At 35.6% G+C, this 21,635-nt stretch overlaps 1 protein-coding gene across 1 annotated transcript; it reads left to right on the forward strand.

Annotated features, from left to right (window-relative positions):
- Positions 1-2,202: 2,202 nt before the first annotated feature.
- LOC133308297 (probable LRR receptor-like serine/threonine-protein kinase RFK1) lies at positions 2,203-20,290 on the forward strand. Its single transcript, XM_061508910.1, has 24 exons — positions 2,203-2,300; positions 2,609-2,783; positions 3,029-3,100; positions 3,252-3,320; positions 3,395-3,466; positions 3,768-3,839; positions 3,957-4,028; positions 4,107-4,178; positions 4,320-4,391; positions 4,513-4,584; positions 4,713-4,784; positions 7,272-7,340; positions 7,761-7,826; positions 8,192-8,254; positions 8,520-8,567; positions 8,671-8,714; positions 14,202-14,590; positions 14,661-14,859; positions 15,907-16,056; positions 17,900-18,018; positions 18,109-18,319; positions 19,263-19,497; positions 19,581-19,731; positions 19,857-20,290. Exons 1-24 carry the CDS (start codon positions 2,207-2,209, stop codon positions 20,226-20,228), a joined length of 3,030 nt encoding a protein of 1,009 aa, XP_061364894.1. The 5' UTR covers positions 2,203-2,206; the 3' UTR covers positions 20,229-20,290.
- Positions 20,291-21,635: the final 1,345 nt, after the last annotated feature.

The raw sequence follows: 21,635 nt of genomic DNA on the forward strand, positions 1-21,635 counted from the left end.
GGTCGCTTACCAAAAATTTCAGACTACCAAAAAAATATGTGGTAATTGAGGAATCTAACATCAGGGAAAGCTGAAAAGTAAATTGTGAGACAAAAATACCCTAACTCACATCAAAACCTAGGTTTGTTGTTTTGAAAAGTTAAAGGTTAGTTTGGTAAGTTTATCATATATTACGAGTAATATTTTACTATCAACCAAACACATATTCAGTAAAATTATTCAATATTCTTAATAATATTTACGTCTACCAAACAATTTTTTTATATCATTTCCATAAACTCAATTCTTCATTATATTATTAGAAATCATGATTTTCAAGTACTAAAAAATTTATAGAAATACCAAACATCCCCTGAACAGTCATAAAAAATAATTAAACTTTTGCGATTTTTAGTAAGTTGTATTGTAACATTCAAAGGTGTATATATATCCGGGAAATAATTTCTGTTTGCAGAAAAACTTGTCTGCTAGAGGGATAGAAGGAGCGGAGTGGGTTCCATCCCTGTTTTTTTCTCTTATTCTTCTATGTTTTCTCTTTCTATTAATTTGTTTCTACGACCCATGACAAATTTTCCTATTTTTAACGAAGAAATGATTTCATTTCCATATATATATATATATATATATATATATATATATATGAGTTTGATATTTGTTATTTTAAATGATATAAGTTATATCATTTTAGGAGAGAGATAGATACAAAAAATAAAAATTATGGAAGAGAAAGTGAGTGGTTTTTTAATTTAAATTTTAAATAAAAAAATATTATTTTGTATCTATCTCTCTTAAAATGACATAACTTTATGTTATTAAAAATGAGAAACACTTTTCTATATATATATATATATATATATATATATATATATATATATATATATATTCTGGTGCATTGAAAGTTGATAAATTGATTTTTTTTTAAATAAATATTTAAACTAGGGAAGACATGCCTATTGCAAAATATCGTGATTGAGGATTTAAAATGGAATTACATATTACCTACTAAAAAAAGTTAAGTATTAAACCTGAGTCACTATTAATGTGAAGAAAAGTTCAGCGCACTTATATCGGTGACATAAAATATATTTTATTAAATTGAATTTATTTACATATTAAGTGATTAAAAATTTGTTTATTAGTTATAAAACAAGAGAAATAATATAGTTATCATCAAAAAAGTTTATTACCTTTATAACCAACTTAATCACCGTTGATTTATATCAATCTAATGGTTATAATTTATTGAAAATTATTGGGTCGTATTTATTAATTAATTATTAATTCCCATGAATCCAAGAAATTATAACCGTTAAATTGACGAAAATCAATGGTAATTAGTTTGGTTATAAAGGTGGTAAATTTTTTTGGTGATAATTGGTAAGTAGATCTGCCCTATTTATCTTTGTTTATTCTGTATAAATTTATTTATTTATTTTAATTTTTTTAATTGTTTAATAAAAAATTTAAATGAATCCCATGTTTATTTTTTGTTAATAAAATTTATGTAAGAATTCATCTTGAGATAAAAAAACATTGTCAACTAAAAAATTAGAACTTTAGTGTGTGTCATTTAAAAAGACATAAATTGTGACCGGTCATACTTTGTGTAAATCTGAAAAGTTATTTTTTTTTCATTTTACACGTCAGCCAGCCATGTGACTAGGGACTGGGAAGAGAGAAAAAAAAGAATAACTTTTCAGATTTACACAAAATATAACCATTCATCCTTTGTGTAAAAGAGGACAGAAGCTTCTGTGATTCAAAATGATAGTTCTTTTTCCCAAAAAAATATTTAAAAAATAGACGCATAGAAGCTGAGAAATGTAAACGAGACTATGTGTTCCTCCTCTTGAAGAGATTTCAAATCTTAATTTTAGAACGCTCCAAACAAAATTATATTTCATGTAGGATACGCTTATAAAAATAAAAAAAAGAAGGTATGCTACGCTGCTTTCTCAAACAGTGATATAAGATATTATCTGGGTCCTTTGTTTCCACCAATAATATTTTGTAGTGTATAAGCAGCACGTGCATTTTCTCTCTCTCTCTCTCTCTCTCTCTGCTTTGATTTTCTCCTTCTGGTTTTTCGTTCTTTGTCTCTGCCAAGTGCTAAACTGCTAACTGATGATTTTCTTAGCTCAAATCCAAAAGGAACAAAGCTTTGAAGACAAAAAAAACTAATCTTCTGAGTGCTGGGTCTTTGAGCATGTTATCTAGAACCTTTTTTGCTTTTTTAATCATTGCATTGAGTTGTTTCAGATGGCTGCAATATGCAGAATCCAAACTACCCCAGGAGGAGGGTAAGAATCATTTTTTTTATTTTAAATTTTTTCCATTCTAGTGATGCAGGAACTTGTTGAGTGCACCCCCTTTTTTTAGTGTGTGGCCACTAAATGCAGTTAATCACTAATTTGAATTGTTTTTACACCATAATATCAATGTCAAGTCAGCTAGTGAATTCTAATGTCAGTTGTCCTAATTATGGAGATACCTTTATCAAGCTTTATTTAGTTCTAACATATTTTTTGTTATTTTGTTTCCTTTTCTTATTACATATACAACTTTACTTTGTTATGTCTTAATAATATATTCCTCAAATGTTTTTCAGTTACTGCTCTTGAAGAAATCACTAGCACGATGGGTGCCACCTATTGGAAGTTTGATAGTGATTCTTGTCAAATTAAAATGGTGGGGTTAACACCAGAGCCACCTCTTGGATTCACTGAATGCAGCATTGGTTGTGATTGCTCTTCTGATAAAAACACCTGTCATGTAGTAAGGATGTAAAAATCTCTTTATCTTATCCTGAGTGCTTTGAAGTAATTTATCCTTTGCTACATTTTCTGATATGTCTGGCTGTTTATATATATATATATATATTTAAATCTTTAATTTCCATGTAATCCTAGATATGAGAAGTTCATTGCGGACTTTGAATTTTGAAACACCACTATTGCATCTTAATAATAGTTGGCTGAGTCTAATTTTCTTTTTTTCTTTTTAAAAAAAATAATTTTCCATGTTTTAGTATTATCAAGGGATACAACCTTCCTGGCATGCTTCCACCTCAATTGGTTAAGCTTCCTTACCTCAGAGAAGTGTAAGAACTATAAACACATACCTTAAAAATGCTTCATTAGTATTTAATGTTCAAATTTGGTTTGTGGTTTTCTCACTTCAACCAATTTTTGTTCTCATTTCGGTTGAACTTGTCCCCTTGCCAATTGAAATGAAATTTGCTCTCACTGTAGTGATTTTGCTTTAAACTACCTAAATGGTACAATTCCAAAAGAATGGGCTTCAATGAAACTCACCTCAATGTAAGTTCTTATCAACAAACTAAAGTTTTCATTCAGTTACTTGCCTTTTGGATTAAATACACCATATTATGCAGCTCTCTACTTGTTAATCGTTTATCGGGAGAAATTCCTAAGGAGTTGGGAAGTATTACCACTCTAACATACCTGTAAGTTTATGAATACAATTTTCTCATTACTTTCTGAAGATTTAAGTTGATTAAAGTCTAATAGTGAAACTAAATTTCCATCTCTATACTTCATGTGACATGTATATTGCTATATGGTTCTGAAAGATTCATGTATTAGGCTGCCAGTGTATTGTGATTTTTTACCATATACCTTGCCAGAAATGTTATATGTTATTCATGATATAGTGCATTTATCTTACTTTCTCATTGGACATCTCACAATCTTATTTTATTTTTATTTTTACTTTTTACTTTTCATTTTACTTTGGCCTCAAATCAGGAACCTTGAAGCAAACCAATTTTCTGGTATTGTTCCCTCTCAACTTGGAAGTCTGTTTGACCTGCAGACTTTGTAAGACAATGAATTTCTATTTATTTTCCAAGATTCATGTGTTATTTTGTTGGAATAAATATTAAATATTAAACACTCTGTATCTGATGCTTTTTATATGCAATATCATCCTTGCAGGATTTTATCATCCAATAAATTGTCTGGGAACTTACCAGTGACATTTGCTCAGTTACAGAATTTGACAGATTTGTAAGTTCTTATTAACTGTTTACCATAGAAAATAAATACTGGCACTTTTCCCTGATGATATTTTATGGTGCATTGCAGTAGGATAAATGATAATAATTTCAATGGAAAAATACCTAGCTTCATCCAGAGTTGGAAACTACTTCAAAGACTGTGAGACTGCATTTTGCACCTTTTATTTGTTTTCCTTGTTTTTAACAATGCTTCAAATGCGCTTTAACTTTTGACAATAGATAAGCCTACATTATGTTTATTTTAAGATAGAGATTCTCATTATAATATGAATCATTGAAGAGAGATGCATGCAAGTGGGCTGGAGGGACCTATCCCATCAAATATATCTCTTTTGAGTAATTTATCTCAACTGTAAGTAAAATCCCTACTAATTTGTTTTTACTGGTTTCTTTAATGCCCCCCCCCCCCCCCCCCCCCTCATCTTGTTATATTTATGTTTAGCTCATGGTGGCAACTGGCAAATGTGATACAGGAGGATTAGTGACATAAATAGTCCAAGTCAGGATTTTCCTATTTTAAGCAACATGGCAGGAATGATAAGATTGTATGTTGAGTTCTATACGTTAAAAAATAGTTGGCACATTTTATCTGCTATTGGTTTTTTTTTTTTTTTTTTATATATACATTATCTGCTATTGTTTAATTTAAAGTAATTCAGGCTTTTAAATTTAGGATTTTGAGAAATTGTAACATTACTGGAGAGCTTCCTAGCTACTTCTGGACAATGAAGAAATTGGAAATGTTGTGAGTAACATTTTTTTTTTTTTAAGCATAAGCTTGTTTTTCAATTCTTTTGTTATTGGAGCAAATACAAATACCATATTTCTTTTTCCTTAAATACAAACACCATTCTTTTCTTATACATGCATAGATACATACCAAGATACACACATATATTGGTACATAAAAACATTACTCCTGGCATCCTATTCGATTTCTGATATCTAACAAAACATTCAGTTTTATTAATTCAAGTTTGTGAGGCACTTATCATAGAAGATGGAAAATTTTGTCCACAAGCAAGGGGACTAAATGTTTATTAAGAAAAAAGGCAGTTAAAAGCGAATAGAATGTGAAAGTTTTGAGGAGAATCTAAATTTGTTGTACAAGGTAATATGGGAAGTTGGATTAATTGTTCTGAATTCTGTGGTCATGCCGAAGTAAAAGCTGATGTTCCTGTATGCTAGAATAGATACTGGGGAAACTTGCCAAACATGTTCATTGATAAATGTACATAAAATGATATATAACCTTGTAGCTTATATTAACTTATTCAACAAAGTTTCAAACAGAATTCTTTTCCTGTTCATGTTATTAATTGTAGAGAACAGAGATAATAAAAATATAGTAATTTTAGGTTATTGAAATTGTAAAGCGCCAATTCAACTCAAAAGTTTAAGCTATTAGGTGAGGCTATATTAATGATTTTATATTTTTGTAATACGTCCCCTTAAACGAGAGCCTATTGGGCTTGAAGGATATATGATGTATTAGGCCCAGCCTACCTATGCTAAGAAACTCCAAAATATTTAATTATTTTTATGAATAGAATGAGGGCGATAAGGATCGAACTCATGACCAATTATTCATGTCGGCTTTGATCCCATATAAAGCGTTAATTCAACCCAAAAGCTTAAGCTTTTAGGTGAGGTTATATTAATATTTTTAAATTTATCTAACAGAAGTAAGATCATGATCTATTGTCCACAGCCACACACCGAAGAGAATTCATGGACATTTGGATATATTTTTCTCAGTTTATTTGTTGATATTTGTTTTTATGAAAACTTTCATGTCTGAAAGTAAATATATTTTGAACTTACTATTCAAACCTCAGGAGATAACAGAATAAAAATTTGGTACAAAAGCTAGAATGATACTGTTAAGGTATCAACACACAGATGCAAGAGACAACCAAACGAATAATCTACGAAAGTTTTTCTTTATTATCAAACTCTCTTTTCTTGCTCTGTTCTTTCTATGACGATTACATCTCCTTATATGGTAGCTTGCTAAAAATAACTTAAACACCTATTAAAAGCTATTAAACGCAATAAAACATAAACCGTAGAAAACTTACAGCCATTTAACAAATATCAAAACCAAACCCCCATAACACTTAACCAACATTAATTCCTAAACATAAAACTTCTAGAGACCCATTAATCTAAAAACCGTACATTTAAGTTTATCTAATAACAGATACACTAAGAATGTTATTTCTTTAAATGTTTTCCCTGTATATTTTAACATTTGTCTCTGTAACTGCATATACACAATGAAGCAATTTTTGTGCTTGTGTTTATGAAGCTTCAATTCAGTTACTGATAATGGAAGTCTAGGTGATGTTTTGAAACCATCAAGCCTTAAATAGAAGATCCTGTCAATTGAAGAGAGCCATTCTGCTAAACAAATAGTATTTGGGACAATGGAACAAATTCATCCAAGGAAAATATAAAAGGAGACTTCGAAGTTTCAAATCTAATAAAAAAGCTTAAGCCAAATTAAATCATCTGATGTTCTCTACTTAATCAATCATATTATTGTAAATGGAACTTATCATCACCTGCAGATTTATTTATTCCTGGGTGTTCAATATATGCAACTACTTAAAATGGAAGTTCAACGCAAGCACACATATGGGACAAATCCTATGCTAATTGTAGACTGTTTGGATGAAAATTAGTTAAGTTTCGTCACCACTTGGACTGTGGCACAATCTAAATAAATCCTTTGTTGGTTACTGAAAATAAATCCTATATGGGTTTTTACTCGGAAAAGGTTCTAATGAGGCTAGATGGGAAGGTTTTCAGTGCATTGTTTATTCTTTTGATATTCGTTATGGCTTTATGCCACTTTTCCTATTGTAGTAACTGTTTCTATTTTTTCTTATTTTAATAGAAAAGGGTGAGGTGTTAAGGGTGCTAACCTAATTGGGATGCTTAGCACTTTACTCTGACCTGATTGTCTGTAGACAGATTGCACTAATCTGTTGTCAGCTTCCTTTGCTTTTTAACATCTATCATTGTAGGGAGCATCTTTTAGCTGGTTCCTGGATGCTGCAATGAATAGCATATTTATTAAATTAAAATTTTCTTCCCAGGGAAATTTAGATGATGCAGATTCATTTTGACATAATAATACTAATTCATAATTTAGCTGTATATTCACATAAACCTAGTTCAGAATCCATACTTACGGAAATTTATACTATTTCTTCAACTTTTATAGGGATGTCAGTTTCAATAAGTTGGTTGGGGAAATACCAGCAACTGTACAAGTGGGGCATCTGAGATTTGTGTAAGTACACTTCTCTAAATTTTAAAATATACTGCATTGAACTATGAAGGGCCGACCCAGTTCAAATACCCACTTCGTGAGTGTCTGGGGAAGGGAATACTCTAGGCAGTCTTTCCCCTGCATTTTGCAGAGAGGCTGATTCGAACCCGCGACCTGACACACCACGGCAAGCAAGCATTGAACTATAAGTAGAATAATTAATTACCTTCTCTCTCTCAACTATCATAAAGTAGGTGAGACACCTCATAAAAACAAATGCAATATTGGCAACTAAGGGTTGAAGTAGTAATAATTACTGTCATGTTTTCTTTTCAACAGAACCATGAATGCAGGCTCGTGCCCTTTAAAAATATGTTCCCTTTTATTGCCTCGAAGTTTAAGTGTTGTAATGGTAAACAATTTTCCTCTGCCCTTTTTCAGTTTCCTTACTGGCAACATGCTAAGTGGCAATATACCTGACTCAATCTTGATGGATGGAAGCAATGTGTATGTCTTTTTCCTCAGCCATTTTAACTTCAATATTGCAAAGTATTGTTTACTGCTCAAATTTAAGTGTATTCCGAGCTGTTATTCTTGCTATCAGTAGGATGAGGGGAAAACAATTGAAATTTCAAGCATACTTACTCTATATCTTTCTGTTCTGTTCATACATTTCTTTATTCCTCTATAAAATATTATTTATGCAGAGTTTTCGAGCTGATAAACCTATTATAAGTCTTCTAGCCTCAAATCTTTTAAAATAGCATGTTGGATGGATTCTGCACCAGTTGAAGAATATGATTGTATATATGATGGTATAGGTATAATCATTTGACTGCTGATAATCTTGCTTTCTGATATTTTGTATGCAGTGATCTTTCTTACAACAACTTTACGTGGCAAGGACCTGAGCAATCTGCTTGTGGAAATTACCTGTCAGAATGCAGAGTCTTTTTGCAATAATTATTCCTAGGACTTTGTTGTTTATACACCATAATTCTTAAGACTTTCCTCACGCTTTTTTCTAGTTTTGGAAAATAAGGGAAGAGTGTGTGTGTGTTGGAATGTGTGTTTTTGTTGTATTATCTAAAAGGCAAGTGTTTTAAGAATGGTGTGATAAAAATGGTGTATAAATGGCATTATTGTTATAAAATTGGATGGTAAAACTGATGATTGTTTCACCTTGTTTAACTTGGTCAGGAATTTAAACCTAAACTTGTTCCGTAGCTCCTTAGGGATTAATGCTTTGTAAGTGCCTGTCTTTTATTCTTTCTTCGTTTTAATAATTCGAGTAAACTATGTTGAAAAATGGAGTTCTAATGATGTCACTGTCTCTCTTGATTCTTGACAGACAGGGGATTCTTCCATGCTTAAAGACTTTCAACTGTCCTACATGTAATTATATATTCTCTATTCGGAGTTTTTTGCTACTTTATCAAGTCTCGAAGAACTTAAATGCCAATTGTCATAAGATCTTAAGTAACCTAGGCTTCTTTGATAACAAACACTGAGATACATATAAAATCCCCTTTCCTACGCAAATGGCTGATCAATTTGAAGTTTGATCCATTTGGGCTTTGAAAGTCATTAGAGTCTTTTCATGGTGTGAAGCAGTAGATGCTCATGCTCAGCATGCATGTATCTATTCTCATGCATATCTTCTTTTCTTTTTGTTCTTATCATTTAAATGGTTTTTCCTGTTTTTAAGTTAATTGCTTAATCTGATTTATTTATTATATCTTTTTCTGTATCCAATCTGGATTTTGCCAAAAATATAAGTTTGATGACTTAAATTATAATTTTTATAAATTTTTTGTTCATGGATTTGTTATTTTGATGAAGAAGATACCCTAAACTGAATGTGAAAAGTAGGAATTCAGAATTGGATAAATGTATTGTTGAATTGACTCTTAACTACTAAAATTCGTGCTAGAAGAGTTCTGTTGAATAAACTTTAAATGGTTTGTTAGTTTTATATTTAATAGTCTTAATTAAGCAGTCTTGTTTTTAGGTAAGTGAAAGGCCAAGAGTTGTGAGAAAGTGAAAGGCCAAGAGTTAGAAGAAAATGAGAGGCCAAGAGTTGGAAGTTTAATTTTGTGGTTTATGGCTATTTTAATGTTAGGTTCATGAAAAGGCAATCTACTGCCTATATAAACTAATCCATATTGTAAGCAAAGTACACAGAGTAAAAGTTGAAGAGAAATACAAGTTTTGTTCTCTGAAGTTGTCTTCTCCACTAGAAAATAGTTGTTTTTTTATTTAGTGATACCACAAATTGGTATCAGAGCTATGGAAAGGGGGAGTGATATGGCACTACCTAAGTTGACGAAGGAGAACTACGAGAATTGGAGCATCCAGATGAAGGCTCTTCTCGGATCCCAGGACGCTTGGGAGAATGTTCAAGCAGGTTTTGTAGAACCACAGGATACTGGAGGCTATTCGGCGGCTCAAACTAAAGCGTTGAAAGAGACGCGTGCAAAAGACAAGCTGGCGTTATTCATGCTCTTCCGAGCTATAGACGAATCCGGGTTCGAGAAGATAGCAAATTGTGAGACCTCAAAGGCAGCCTGGGACATCTTGGCAAATGTCTATAGAGGAGCTAACCGGGTTAAACAAGTCCGGCTTCAAACCCTTCGTGCCGAGTTGGAGGGAATGAAGATGAAGGACACAGAAGGAGTATCCAGGTTCGTTGCCCGGGTTCAAGGAATTGTGAACCAGTTGAAACGGAATGGAGAAGATATACCTGACACCAGAGTGGTGGAGAAAATCTTGAGATCTTTGACAGACCAGTTCGGAAACGTGGTTTGTGCGATAGAGGAGTCCAAGGATCTGTCTACACTTACCATTGACGAGTTGGCGGGTTCCCTTGAAGCGCATGAACAAAGAAAGAAGAAGAAGGAGGAAACTCTTGAGCAGGCACTTCAGACCAAAACAACAATTAAAGATGAGAAGATGCTCTATTCTCAAAATTTCTGAGGTAGAGGACGTGGCCGCAGTGGACGAGGTACTAGCCGTGGTGGTAGAGGTCGAGGCCGAAGTCAAGAAGTGTATAGTGATGAGGTAGGACAGTCAAATCAACAAAACTGGAGAGGACGAGGACGAGGTCGACGAGGAGGTCGGTCACATTATTCAAACATCGAGTGTCACAAATGTGGAAAGTTTGGTCACTATGCGAAAGATTGTAACTCGGAAAAGTGTTACAACTGTGGCAAAGTCGGACATTTCGCAAGAGAATGCAGAGAGGAGAAAAAGGCGGAGGAGACGTCCAACCTAGCCACAGAAGGCGAGATGAAGGATGGTGTCTTGTTAATGACACACAGTGAAGGAAGTCCTGACGATGACATGGAGTGGTATCTTGACACGGGTGCGAGCAACCACATGTGCGGACATAAACACTTCTTCAAGGAGATGATAAAAGTGGAAACCGGACATGTTTCGTTCGGGGATGCCTCAAAGGTTGAGGTAAAAGGCCGAGGTACGATCTGTTTCCTACAAAAGGACGGGTTAATTGGCTTAATTCGAGATGTGTACTATGTACCCGACCTAAAAAGCAATATTTTAAGCATGGGTCAACTGATGGAGAAAGGTTACTCGGTTATTATGAAAGACCGGGTATTGTATTTGAAAGATGAGCAAGGTCGGATGATAGTCCGAGTTCAAATGGGTAAGAATCGTATGTATAAACTGAATTTGAAATGTGTACAGGTTGAATGTTTACAAGCCGAGGTAGAAGATAAGGCGTCACTTTGGCATCTCCGGTTTGGTCACCTACATTATGGTGGTCTAACCAAGTTGGCAGAGAAAAAGATGGTGGACGGGTTACCTGACATAAATTTTGAAGGGAAGTTTTGTGAGAGTTGTGTACTTGGCAAGCATGCCAGGACCACGTTTCAGAAGATGGCAAGATTCCGGGCTAAGCAACCTCTGGAACTAATACATACCGACTTGTGTGGACCCATCAATCCGGGTTCCTTCAGCGGTAAGAAGTATTTTATTTCCTTTATTGATGATTTCTCACGGAAAACTTGGGTTTACTTTCTGAAGGAGAAGTCCGAGGTGTTTGATGTGTTCAAAAAGTTCAAGGTGATGATTGAGAAAGCAACAGGAAGCTATATCAAATCGGTGCGGTCTGACAGAGGTGGGGAATATACCTCAACAGCGTTTATGTCGTTCTGTGAGGAACAGGGGATAAGGAGGTTTCTAACAGAACCATACTCACCACAACAGAATGGCATGGCTGAAAGGAAGAACCGGACTATTCTTGACATGGTTCGGTCAATGCTGAAGAACAAAAGGATGCCGAAGGAGTTTTGGGCGGAAGCTGTGCAGTGTGCTGTGTATGTGCAGAACCGATGTCCACATTCAAGCTTGGATGACAAAACACCACAGGAAGCATGGAGCGGTCAAAAGCCTTCAGTGGCTCATCTCAGAGTTTTTGGTAGTGTGGCCTATGCACACATACCGGACCAGCTCAGAACCAAGCTCGAGAATAAAAGCAAGAAATATGTTTTTATTGGATATAATGAAAAAACAAAGGGGTATAAGCTGTTTGACCCCGTCAACAAGAAAGTCATAGTGAGCAGAGATGTAAAGCTCAATGAAGCAAATGAGTGGGACTGGAGCAATTCATCTGAGATAAACTTTGATGACGGAATCACAACACAAATTATCAACCCGACAAGTCCTGAAGCTTCTGATGATGAAGACGAGGTACGACAACCCAGGATGCGAAGCATACAAGACATATATGAGTCAACAAGTGAGGTACATTTTGTTTGTCTTCTTGCAGACTCTGAGAACATAAGTTTTGAAGAAGCCATCCGAGATAAGAAATGGAAAGACGCCATGGATGAGGAGATAGAAGCCATTGACCGAAATAACACATGGGAGTTAGCCGAGCTACCAAAAGGAAGTCGGCCCATTGGAGTGAAGTGGGTGTTCAAGAAGAAAATGAATGCTCAAGGAGAGATAGAACGATATAAAGCTCGGCTAGTTGCAAAAGGTTATAAGCAGAAGGCTGGAATTGACTATGACGAGGTGTTTGCCCCTGTTACAAGGATGGAGACAATTCGGCTACTCATCTCACAGGCTGCTCAATACAGATGGCCAATACATCAAATGGATGTAAAGTCGGCATTCCTGAATGGTGTTCTTGAAGAAGAAGTTTATGTCGAACAACCGCCGGGCTACATGAAGGCAGGAGAAGAGAAGAAGGTGCTGAGATTGAAGAAAGCACTTTACGGGTTGAAGCAAGCACCACGAGCATGGAATGCTCGTATTGACAAATATTTCAAGGAGAATGGACTTGAACAATGTCCATATGAACATGCTGTGTATGTCAAGAAAAATGGAGGAGACTTGTTAATTGTGGCTCTTTATGTTGACGACCTCATTTTTATGGGAAACAATGCCAAGATGATACAAGAGTTCAAGAGCACAATGACAAGAGAGTTCGAAATGACAGATCTCGGTTTTATGAAGTTCTTTCTCGGTTTGGAAGTAAAACAAAATGAGAAGGGAATCTTCGTGTCACAGGAGGCTTATGCAAAAAAAGATTTTGAAAAAGTACAAGATGGAAGATTGCAACCCGGTTTCAACACCAATGGAACCCGGTTCAAAACTTTCTAAGTTTGATGGAGGAGACCATGTTGATGCAAGCAAGTACAGAAGTTTGGTGGGAAGCCTACGCTATCTCACATGCACGAGGCCGGATATCTCGTTGAGTGTCGGCATAGTAAGTCGGTTCATGGAGGAGCCAAGATACACACATTGGAAGGCGGTAAAGAGAATTCTGAGGTATGTTCAAGGTACAGTTTCACATGGGTTACACTACTCGAGCTCGGCAAAATACAAGTTGATTGGATATTCTGACAATGATTGGTGTGGAGACGTAGATGGTCGAAAGAGCACGGCTGGTTATGTGTTTTTCATGGGCAACACGGCATTCACTTGGATTTCGAAGAAGCAACCTATTGTGACACTGTCGACATGTGAAGCTGAATATGTAGCTGCATCTTGGTGTGTTTGTCATGCAATGTGGCTCAGGAATTTGCTAAGCAAGCTGGAGGAAAAACAAGTCGGCCAAACTGTGATCCGAATTGACAATAAGTCGGCTATAGAGCTAGCAAAGAACCCGGTAAATCATGAAAGAAGCAAGCATATTGACATCCGATTTCACTTCATCCGAGATCAAGTAAAGGAAGGAAATGTGGAGGTAACACACGTGACCAGTCAAGAGCAAGTCGGGGACATCTTCACAAAGCCACTACCGACGGTGCTGCTCAACAATTGCAAGAAGATGCTTGGGATGAAAGATGGCAGAAACATTTAAGTTTATGAAGGAGTTTTGTTGAATAAACTTTAAATGGTTTGTTAGTTTTATATTTAATAGTCTTAATTAAGCAGTCTTGTTTTTAGGTAAGTGAAAGGCCAAGAGTTGTGAGAAAGTGAAAGGCCAAGAGTTAGAAGAAAATGAGAGGCCAAGAGTTGGAAGTTTAATTTTGTGGTTTATGGCTATTTTAATGTTAGGTTCATGAAAAGGCAATCTACTGCCTATATAAACTAATCCATATTGTAAGCAAAGTACACAGAGTAAAAGTTGAAGAGAAATATAAGTTTTGTTCTCTGAAGTTGTCTTCTCCACTAGAAAATAGTTGTTTTTTTATTTAGTGATACCACAAGTTCAACTCTAATTGGAAGTGTGCATATTTTATTGGTATATAATATATAGGTTATGATCCATATATCACAGCTCTCAACTGATTTGACATTTGAACAGCCAAAAAAGGAACATTACATGATGATTATCTTCGATGTTGCATTATGGTTGATGCATAACTGTTGTATGATATTTTTTGTAACTTCATATTTCTATTATTGCAGATTCAAGTTGTTTGCATGTTAATTGTGGTGGAAAGGATATAAAGGTGATGGAAAATGATGAAAATATCCTCTATATAGGAGATGGCGATGTGTTTGGAGGTGCTGCTAAATATTTTAATGATTATACAAATCACTGGGGGTTTAGTAGCACGGGAGACTTCATGGATGATGGTGATTTCCAAAATACACGTTACACCAAGTCTTTGTCATCTTCCAGTATGCCTGAATTATACACAACGGCTCGTGTCTCTCCAATTTCGCTTACTTATTTTCACTATTGCTTGGAGAATGGGAAATATACTGTAAATCTTCACTTTGCTGAATTACTATTTACAAATGATAACACATATAGAAGTCTTGGGAAGCGCATATTTGATATCTATGTTCAGGTATTGGTCAAAATAAAGAAATTATGTTTTGTTGGCCAAATCAGGATTTAACAAGATTGCTATGTTGCAGGAAAGATTAGTTTGGAAGGATTTTAATATTGAAGATGAAACACATGTTGCTCAGAAACCACGTATAATATCAACATATAATGTCACTGTAACAGACAATATTCTGGAGATTCGATTCTACTGGGCTGGCAAGGGGACTACAAGAATTCCTGTTAGTGGAATTTATGGTCCTCTCATATCAGCTTTCTCTATTGTTTCTGGTGAGTCATATGAAGATTTAGCTTGTGCATTGTAATATTACTGTGGGATGACTTTTTGGTATACATATAATATAAAGATGGGCAAGTTTTACCAGGACATATTTCCTCAATTCTTCGTTATAATTCTATATACCAAAAGTTATCATTTTGAAAATGCAAGTTCCTTCATTAACAACTACAGCTGGAGGTATTCCAACTACAGCTGTCTCAAAGCAGTGTGGATCAAAAGCAGCCACTCTTGTGTGGCACACATTTAATCATGTCTAACACCTTGTATCAAATTGTACTTGGGCCTTATCTGGGACTGATTACAGTTTTTATATACTCGAGTTCAGTAAAATGACCCTTTTACCTGTAAAGTTATTTTCTGTTCTCATGAACCTGTCTGAATTTTGAGAGTCATTTAGATGTAGCAAACACAGGTCTTTTTATAAAATGTGGGAATTTCATTGTTTCTATTCTTTGTAATTGGTTAGTTGGGTCCTTAATTTCCAATGGTTGTACATAGTGGTAACCTTCAACTTCAGAATGATGCTGTATTTTGCACGGTAACCGTTGTGATTTGAATAAGTTTGTATGCATAATTAAAGGCATTGTATTGAGGACATCTCTCTCATTCTCCACCTCCTTCCTTTACCCATACAGATGGATCATAACTTGTTGGTTTAATTTTTCCATTTTACAGCTATGAGAAACAAGCATTACTAATCCTGGCCTTGGTACATGGACAAGTAGCACTGGATGTTTTTTCATGAAAAACATTCAAAAGCCATGAAACGGAGTCACACTATCATAAATTGGCACTCCTAAATTTTTCTGTTCTGCTGGAATTTGGTGCATTGTATTATTGTAAGGGACTTAAAATAAACATGCTTCTCTATCCATTAATTAAGTTAATTATTAATGGTGACATGGATAAGAAGACTTCTCTTCCTTTCTTCTGCATTTGAACAAAGTTTCAATTTTTGAAGTTGCAGTTCCAATTTAAATATTTTGACACCATTCTCTTTATAGTGAACACCTCTCTCATGATTTTATTTCTCCCAGATTCTAAACCTTGTTCAGACCCAAAAGCTGGAAGGCATCATATAGTGGTTGGAGTTGGAGTTGGAGTTGCAGCTCTATGCCTATTCCTTATCATAGTAGGAATCTGTTGGTGGAAAGGCTACATCAAAGGAATAATTAGGAGAGAAAAAGGTGAATACAATCATGTTTATATCATTATGAAATCAGTTTATTTAATTTGCTACATAATGATTTTTAAGTTCAAACTTCCTGGAAAATCAACCAGCCTTAGCATCTGGGAAGTTAGCTAGGAGGTGTGGCTTGGAAAGATTGAATAAAGACTGTCCATTATGATACCTCACTAGGGCCAAAGTGGGTAAGAAGGTTAAGAAAGTAGGTTGAGTGCAAAGAACTCGCCCCATTTTAATTGACAGCGCCACTTCCCTTACATAAAAGAGAAGTTCCCCACTTCTATAAGTTTAAGGAAGAGGTCAAGAGACCTCCTAGGCAAACTCTAGCCTTTATATGTGTCTCTTGGAAAATAATCAAGGAAGGAAGAACACACGAGCCAACAACGAGACAGGTTGCACACTGCAGAGCCAACATTCAAATTTTCTTCATTTATCTCCCCTTTCCTCCATCTAGCTAAGGTTTGCTTACATTGTCTTTGTTCTCTTCCTATAACACTTTTCTAGTGTTACCAACTTGCCGTCTGTTGCTGTACTTCACCTCATGGGACAAAAGGAAGCCTCGCACAAGCATGTGCAAGTTTCGTGAGGAATTTCAAATAATCATCTTATTATTTTGGTGGTTTGTGCGATTGTGCTTAATTTCAAGATAATTTTATTGATCTGAAAAAATGTGGAATGAATTTCACATGTGCATAATTTTAATTCATTCTATGGATATACAGCTGGAAAAATTTATGTTTTAGAAACTTTTGCTTAGAAATGTAATAGGTTCTAGAATCAGAATTGTGAAGAAACAGGGAAGAATTGGAATTTTTATTTAGTATTCTCTCTTATCCAGGATCTGAAGCAGGATCCAAGAGATAGAGTTTCAATGGGGATTACAATGGAAGTCTCTCTCTCTCTCTTAATCACAGGAGTAGAGAATATTGGCCCTACTCACTTCTCTCTCAATTCCTTAATTCTGGAATCCACTCCCACTCCCTTTTATTCTATTATTGTCTTGATCTTTCTCCAACCAATTCAGTTAGAGGCTCCAACTAATTAACTGTCACTTAAAGAGACTGACATAGGCCCTATTCCTCTATCTTCACCCCTATTTCGCCTAACTTACATACATCTTAGTGACTCGGGCTTTACTAACTATGTTATTTGAATTTATTGCACATTTGCATGGTCAATGGAACATATGGAGAAATTGGATTTTTTACCACAATTTGGTGTACTAGTAGGGAGACTGAGGTGGAAAATAGGAAAGAAAAGAAAGCAGATACTGGAATAAGAAGACAGGTGTCATCTCATTGAGATATCCTAACTAAGGAGAGAAAGTATAATCAATACAACATCATGAACTTATTGATTACTTTGAAGTTCTCTGGATCATTGTAATCATTAATGTCATAATCATAATAGTAATAAGTGAATGGTATGTTGCACCTAATTATTCCGACCTTGTATAAATTCACTGGCAAGTGTCAGATAGTTCAATAACACAAGAAGAAAAAGTTCTTCTTAATTCTGTACATCTGGGTTTCTTTTGATAATCTCTTGTTTAATGGCCTTATTCTTGGATCCAATAATAGCCTTTCAGGATTGGAGATAAATATTTATTTTACTTTTCTGTGGGTGGTGTTTTTAAGCTTATAAATAATTTGTGTCAACTTATTGCCATTATATTAACAAGCATTTCTATGTATATTGGCACATAACAAATATTTGTATTTACATCAAATACTCTCAATCAATGCAGATATGTTCTGTATTCTTTTAACTCAAATTAACTTACTACTTAGAATGAAACTGATTGTTCTCTGAAGTACTTATTTTATGGTTGATTAATTTGATAGGTATAGAAGAACAAGATTCTCAGACAGGGACATTTACATTAAAACAAATTAGAGCTGCCACTGATGACTTCAATCCTGCTAACAAGATTGGGGAAGGTGGTTTTGGTCCTGTCTACAAGGTAGTAGAGTGAACCAACAACTTTCTTCCAAGCTTAAAAAATTCTGCTTAGATCTAGTATGTAAAATTCTAAGTAAGAGTTGGATTGCAGGGTCAATTATCTGATGGTACATGGATAGCAGTCAAACAACTCTCATCAAAGTCCCGGCAGGGAAACCGTGAATTTTTAAATGAGATAGGCATGATATCTTGTGTGCAACACCCTAATCTTGTGAAACTTCATGGATGTTGTGTTGAAGGGGATCAATTAATATTGGTGTATGAGTACATGCAAAATAATAGCCTGGCCAGTGCTTTATCCGGTGAGTTTTTACCCATTATATTTGCCTTTTGCCTTGTCATTTATTATATGTTCTTTAAAATAGCATGCAAAGTGATCATTATGAGTGTAAAGAGCCTTGGGATACACCACCCCAAAAGTTAGCTCAAAGGGTGGGAGTGCCCAAGGCCTTATAAACTCCACATTAGTTGCACATACAACCAATGTGGGACTATATATCTCAACACGCCCCCTCACACAAGAGCCCATTGGGCTTGAAAAGTGGACAATGCAACAGGCCCAGCCTACCTGTGCTAAGAAACGTCACAAGAGAAAGTGGGGGGCGGCGAGGCTCTAATACCATGTTAAGAAGCTTGAGTTCACCACCCCAAAAGCTAGCTCAAAGGGTGGGAGTGCCCAAGGCCTTATAAACCTCACATTAGTTGCCCGTACAACCAATGTGGGACTATATTTCTCAACACGCCCCCTCACACGAGAGTCCACTGGGCTTGAAGGGTGGACAACATACAAGCCCACCTACATGTGGAAATTCCACTACAAAGAAAGTGGGAGGCGGTGAGATTTCGAACGCTCTGATACCATGTTAAGATCCTTGAGGTCACCACCCCAAAAGCTAGCTCAAAGGGTGGGAGTGCCCAAAGCCTTATAAACCTCACATTAGTTGCCCATACAACCAATGTGAGACTATATTTCTCAACAATGAGAAATCAGTACGAAATCTGAGCTAAGTGTGTCTTCACAGAAGTTTATCCTCTTCTGTTTCTGAATAGCAACTTAATAAGTAGTGGATGCTAGTTGTTTTATCTTCCCCACATTTGTCTAGACAAATTAATTCAATAATTACTGTGCTTGGAATGTTATACTCTTGATTTCTTTTTTCGTTTTCCCAATTCTATCACTTTAGCTGGAGGGGAATTGAAATTGACGATCATGATTCATATTAATTCTTTTTGCATATCCTAAAGGCTCAGAAAATCGGCTTAAACTTGATTGGCCCACAAGGCTTAGGATCTGTATTGGCATAGCAAAAGGTCTTGCTTTTCTTCATGAAGAATCAAGACTCAAGATTGTTCATCGTGACATCAAAGCTACTAATGTGTTACTGGATGGGAATTTAAACCCTAAAATATCAGACTTTGGGTTGGCTAAGCTTGATGATGAGGGGAAGACCCATATCAGCACCCGAGTGGCTGGGACAATGTCAGTAATCTCTCCCTTGATAATACAGCGCTTATTGATGTTTTCTTGATCATCAACCTGAATCTGCTAATTCTGTTTTGCAGAGGATATATGGCACCAGAATATGCATTATGGGGTTACCTGACTTACAAGGCTGATGTTTACAGTTTTGGAGTTGTGGTCTTGGAAGTTGTTAGTGGAAAGAACAATAACGATTACATGCCAAGTGATAATTGTGTTTGCCTTTTAGATATGGTATTCTACTATGCTTCAGTCCCTTATCCATGTTTAGCATTATAAAAACCCCTTACCTTGGTAGTTATCCAATGCAAACATCTGTCATTTTTGTAAAAGAAAGATAACAAAAGTTCACATTGCAGGCATGTCATCTGCAACGTACTGAAAACTTAATGAAGCTGGTTGATGAAAGGTTGGGATCAGAAGTAAACCCAACTGAAGCCGAAAATTTGATGAAAGTAGCTCTACTGTGCACAAATGCAGCGCCATCACTTAGGCCTACAATGTCTGAGGTTGTGAACATGCTTGAAGGAAGAATAAGCATTCCAGATGTTATCCCAGAACCAAGTGTTTTCAGTGAAGATTTAAGGTTTAAAGCAATGAGGGACATCCATCAACACAAGGAAAGTCACAGTTTAAGCACAAGCCGAACAGACAATTCAACGGGAGTCCCTACACTTAGCTCTCCCTCAATATTTGGCAATGACATAAATGAGATATCCTCAGAACCATAATTCAGCATAACTGAGGTTTAATCTTTTAGGGCAAAAACTTGTTGCTACTCATGGCAAGTGCACCGATCGTACAAGTAATATATGATTAAGTAAGAGATCGTTCCCACGAGGATTACGGTTCAAGCACTAATTCACTATCGCAAACTTAGTTGGACAATCGAAAGTGTATTTGGAAACAGGATTTGAATTGCAAAATTAAAATATTAAATATTAAGCTAATTACTTGCAAGAATTAAAGACAAGAAATTAAAGATGTGATTTAACTAATAAAATAAAAACGTAGCTAGGGGTTCGATTTCCTTTAATCTCCTTATTATGATTCGAAGTCCTTCTTTACGTTAACCGTCCTTAATATCAATCTAACTATTCTTTCGCGTGTTATTAGAGCTCAATCCCTTGTTACCCTAAAACCTTTACAAACTTGAAAGAACCCTAGTTCCCCGGTTATTCCCCAAGAATGCAAGCATTAAGTTCAAGAATCTTAAGGTTACGCAAATTCTATGTCTATCCCTAGAATCATAGCGTTTACGATGAAGTTATCAGATATGGGTCACGCACCAACATCCCTATTGTCATGCATTTACCGATGATCATTATATAAGATTCAAGCCTATATAAAGCATTAAAAACAGATAACTTCATTCATGATAAAAAGGAAAATTAACGTACGAATTATTCAAAGCATAATAAATCGACTAAAATCCATCTAACCCTAACTACTTAAAGAACTAGCCGGACATGGCAAAATCAAGAACAAAAGAAAATATAAAAGCTCCCCCAAACTCCATAAGTGATTGGTGGATCTTCAATATCTCCAGTGAACACTTGACGTTGATCCGTCTCCGCCGCTCACGAACATGAATCTGATGTTTCTCCGCGTTCCTTCAGCCTCCGAGCACCCAAGAGTTGTTTAGCAATGTAAAAGTTCTGTATTTCTGGTCCCCAATGGTGTTTTTATTGGCCAAGAGTTTGTATCCTAGTAGAAAACTCGAATGGGCCTAAGTTGGATCTGTCTGGGCGCTTAAGCCTGTTGTAGCGCGCTTAAGCGCCCTAGGACAGTGAATTCTGATTCGCGTTGCGCGCTGAAGCGCTTTGAAGGGCGCTTAAGCGCGCTCCTCGCGACAACTTTTTCTTCTTGTGGCGCGCTTAAGCCCTGAGTTGAGGGCTTAAGCGCCCAGAGGCAGTAGCTATTTGCGTTTTTAGGGAGCTTAAGCTTCTGAATGGGGGCTTAAGCTCCCACTTCTAACAACTTGATAAGATCTTCAATCTTATTGTTTTTGATCTTCTTCTATCATCTCTTGATCTCATCTTTTCTAGTTGTGATCTCTATTTATCCAATCTTCATCTTTGACTCCTTTTGTCAACAAATCCCTAAAAAATAGCAAAGATGATTCCATTAAACAAAAA

Source organism: Gastrolobium bilobum, unplaced genomic scaffold (assembly GCF_033153095.1).
Source record: "Gastrolobium bilobum isolate Gb01-03AN ecotype WA unplaced genomic scaffold, APGP_CSIRO_Gbil_v1 utg23824, whole genome shotgun sequence".
NCBI classification, from domain to species: Eukaryota; Viridiplantae; Streptophyta; class Magnoliopsida; order Fabales; family Fabaceae; genus Gastrolobium; species Gastrolobium bilobum.